The sequence below is a fragment of the Sander lucioperca genome, chromosome 17 (genome assembly GCF_008315115.2).
Source record: "Sander lucioperca isolate FBNREF2018 chromosome 17, SLUC_FBN_1.2, whole genome shotgun sequence".
Classification (NCBI taxonomy): Eukaryota; Metazoa; Chordata; class Actinopteri; order Perciformes; family Percidae; genus Sander; species Sander lucioperca.
In genome coordinates, this window is record NC_050189.1 from 14,234,848 (window position 1) to 14,238,702 (window position 3,855).

The 3,855-nt window shown below is 42.2% G+C and overlaps 1 protein-coding gene across 1 annotated transcript; it reads right to left on the minus strand.

Annotated features, from left to right (window-relative positions):
- Positions 1-393: 393 nt before the first annotated feature.
- On the minus strand, positions 394-2,902 carry LOC116049049 (homeobox protein HMX1-like). Its single transcript, XM_031298439.2, has 3 exons — positions 2,232-2,902; positions 1,448-1,597; positions 394-913 (listed from the first exon to the last, which is right to left on the minus strand). The coding sequence occupies exons 1-3, from the start codon at positions 2,479-2,481 to the stop codon at positions 486-488; spliced, it is 828 nt and encodes a 275-aa protein (XP_031154299.1). The 5' UTR covers positions 2,482-2,902; the 3' UTR covers positions 394-485.
- Positions 2,903-3,855: the final 953 nt, after the last annotated feature.

The following is a 3,855-nucleotide window of genomic DNA, read 5'->3' on the forward strand; positions in this document are numbered from 1 at the left end:
AGCGAACGCAATTTCGCGGATGTTTATATGTTTAAAAAAAGGATCTTACTCTAACAGAAAGGTCGACCTCCTTAGAAATCCTTTTCATAATGTTGTCAGACACTTAGAATATTAATCTGAGCCCGTCAGTGGCAAAACGAGCACTTTTGTGATTGGTAAATACAAGCTGGACAATTGCTCTGTTAACTTACATTGTAGCTTGTTTCGCCGCTGCTGACTGCAGCGATCTTGTTTAATACTGGACCAAGTTCCTATCAGTCACTTAGACACAAAAACATAGGAAAATAGGTTGAAAAAAATGGTAGTTACCCTTTAAGTTGCTTCTAGACATGTTAAACAGAGGATAAACTGACTTTATCATCGGACCTTAGAGAATCTGAAACTGAACTAAAATGAATATTTCTGCAGCATCTTTATTTGATTAATTGGCATCAAAACAGTCACAAGTATGCCCGGCCTCTTTAACATCCCTTCCACCCTTAAAGTCACACCAGTCCAGTCATCTGTGGCGTTATGAACGACACCGGATGGCTGAAGTGGGATGTCAATGGATAGCTGATAGAATTCGAGAAGCCGAGCACCGGTGGCGTCACTGGAGGCAGGCCGGTCAGCATCGCAGGCGCGGTGCCATTCTCGTGATACAACACGGGAACTCTGACCACCCTCTGGGTGGCGTAGGGGACGCTGGCGCTGCTGGCCTCCATGTCTGCAGCGATCTGCCTCTTCCACTTGTTCCTGCGGTTTTGAAACCAGATCTTCACCTGGGTCTCGGTGAGCTGCAGCGAGGCGGCCAGCTCGGCTCGCTCCGAGCTGCTCAGGTAGCGCTTCAGGTCGAAAGTGGACTCGAGCTGGAACACCTGACTCCGGCTGAACACGGTGCGGGTCTTCTTTTTTCGCGCCACTTTCATGTCACCTGAGAGGAGGAAGCGGGAGAGATTTGACTAAATGGAACTGGATACAACTAGTCTAACAGTGCAGCTAATGGAGAGTGGGTGATATGTAAAATCCTCTTGTATCGATTTCAGTATTTATTGTGATCAGGATTAAAGTGGGAAAGTTTATGGAAAGTCAATTGAGAAATAGTTTATTAATAAAATAATCAATCCATGGAATCAAATACCTGAAACCTTGAGGTGCTTACTGATTATTATTACCCACAATGACTCACTGGACCCAGGATTTGTTGGCTACACCCCTGCAACTAAATATAAAACTTAAGTGGACCTTTGTTGCTGACACAATCTGTCAAGAAAAAAAATCAAGCTACACCAAACTTCAAAGTTCTGGAAACACCAAAACCAAATTCTTACATTTTGGATGAGATGAACAACTATTCGTTTCAGGAGGAAAGCGCATGCGTGGTGACAATGCACTCTCGTGCAAACCGCAGAGCTTAAGGTGAACTATTTTTTTTGTGTAGGATGTAGCCTGTGTACTTTGGCCTCACGTGTGTCACAGCTGTAGGAGGAGCGCGCGTCCTCCTCTCTGTCATCCGTCAAACTATCGTCCCCCTTCTCCTCCGCCCGTCCTGTTAACGTTGGGGAATCCAGATCGCTCGCAGGCACAGGGTCTGTGTGATCGTTCTTGCACTGTGGACCTAGGAACAAGGAAACATAATAAATCCTACTCATTGTTCAGGCTTCATTTCGCACATATTTCACGTTTTGCCCCAAATGTGCATTTATGCTGCCTGTCCTTTCCAACATTATTGATACGCATCAGATCTCCACTGCTGGTCGACGTGGAGCATCAGAGTCAGATTGTTGTGATGCCAAACACTGTAGGCTCGCGCCAGGCTGATAATTGGGCAGTTTGGGTGTTTTACGCACGGAGGAAGGGACAGTAAAACATGCTACAGCCCACGTGTCATGTCCTCTTGTGGCCTGCTGATGAACCAGGGTGAGAATTTGTTTTTGTGAAAATTAAAAAAATGCTGGAAACTGCTGTAGCCTTTCTGGTCCAGGTGGTAATTTCGGACTTTTACGCACGGATTGCGGAGGTTTTAATGGTGATATATTATGATATGAGATTGAAATTACTATTGCAATGCGTTTACTGGTTTGTACATTGAAGGTAATTGTTGTCACAATAATTCTAAACCACAATTCAACCATGTAAAGCCGGCTACCCCGAATTAGCAGACGAAATGAGAGCAATCATTGAACCACATTATTTTTATTCCGGTACTCTTTGTTAAAAGACAACCCGATAGAAAAAATAGATGCACTCACTTCTCGAGGTGCCATACGCTGTGTTTGGTGATGTCCCACTCCAGTTCAGCACTTTGCTGTCGTCCAGGCGTTTTGTTTCCAGTCCCGGACAGACCACCGGGCTGCGGACGGTAACTTTGAAGCTCGGTGTGTCCACCCGCTCCTCAGCTGAAGCCCCGCTGTATGCAGTCCGCAGCAAATTCTCAATGTAAAAAGACGAACCTCTCGACGGAGGACCCAGCTTCGGTCTCGGCGCGTTTTTGTCAAGCATGTTTACTTTTCTCTGTCCTTCCTTCCCCAGGCAGCTTCTTATTTTTATTTATTTTTTTTTTTTTAATCCCAGATTTAGATTTTATAAAATCATTCCCGGGAACGTGTCTTATTTCCAGCCAGGAGTGTCTTCGGCTCCGCGTGAACCATCCCGATGCAATCCATTAGAGCAACAAGAGCTCAAGCCTCCGCTGTAAGAGACCCAGACAGAAATTCCGTCTGGAAGAGACGAGGAATTACTCCAGAAAAGAAAACCCCGAGACTTCGTCGGAGCCTCTCATGTAGGCTGTGTGATAGTCTGCCTGGAGGACGTTGTATTTAGGTCAATTAGGGAGCAAACCAAAGCAGAGATACAGTGTTGTCCTCAGGGCTGGAGATGGAGAAAGCTTCATGAAGAATGGCACAGTACCGCCTAATGGTTACATCTGTCCATGCACACTTTAAATCTCTCATTCTCTCAGTTCTTATTTATAGCCACAAAATAATTAGAATCCATTTTTTTATATGAAACTGCTTTTGCTGGATTAATCATCAATATATGCTTGGTTATAATCTTAATAAAAGTGTTTCTTGGTCATGGAAGCTACTTTGCCTTTCCATTATGGAGAACACGAGGCGATCGTTTTGAAAATAGAACAAAAACGAGGTGATAAAGAAATCACGCCAGTTCTTTATTTCGTCTGCTCAGTTGCCAAAGACAAATACAAAAATGGTGTAAAAGAGCTGTAGAAAATATATTAAAAAGAGTATTAAATCATGAAACTTAAATATACTTAATTGTACTCAACATGTATTATTATTATTATTACATAAGAAATTATTAACATAAGAAAACTCAAATTTGTTTTTCTGTGACATTTGGAGTAAAAGAGAGCAACTGATGAAACCATTTACAGCTGGTTTGACACCACTGATTCTATATGCCAAAGTTGTTCTATTTGTATCATTCAAAAATGTTTAGTTGGTTATCTAAAGGTCTATAAATCCACTGTAGGTGAGCATGTGGTCTGCCTCCTGCTATAAGCCTTCCATTTGTTCTAATGAATTACATTTCTTAAAGATCCACTGAAGCCATTTTTTTTATAATGTATAAAAATACTAAATTTGCCTGCTATGGTTTTTCCACACAAATTAACTTTTTAATTTTAATTTCATCTACTCCTTTTTGCTCCATGAAAAATCCACAATCTATGAATATGCAACTATTAACTGCAACACACGAGAGGCCACCTATAATACACTAAAAAGTCCATTCTCAGTTTATGTGCACTGGAGACTTTTAAGTTTCCACATCACAGTTGTGTTTGAGTTGTATACTGGACCATGATTGGCTTCGAAACTAGTTGTGATGTCACAAATGATGCTCGTAAACATC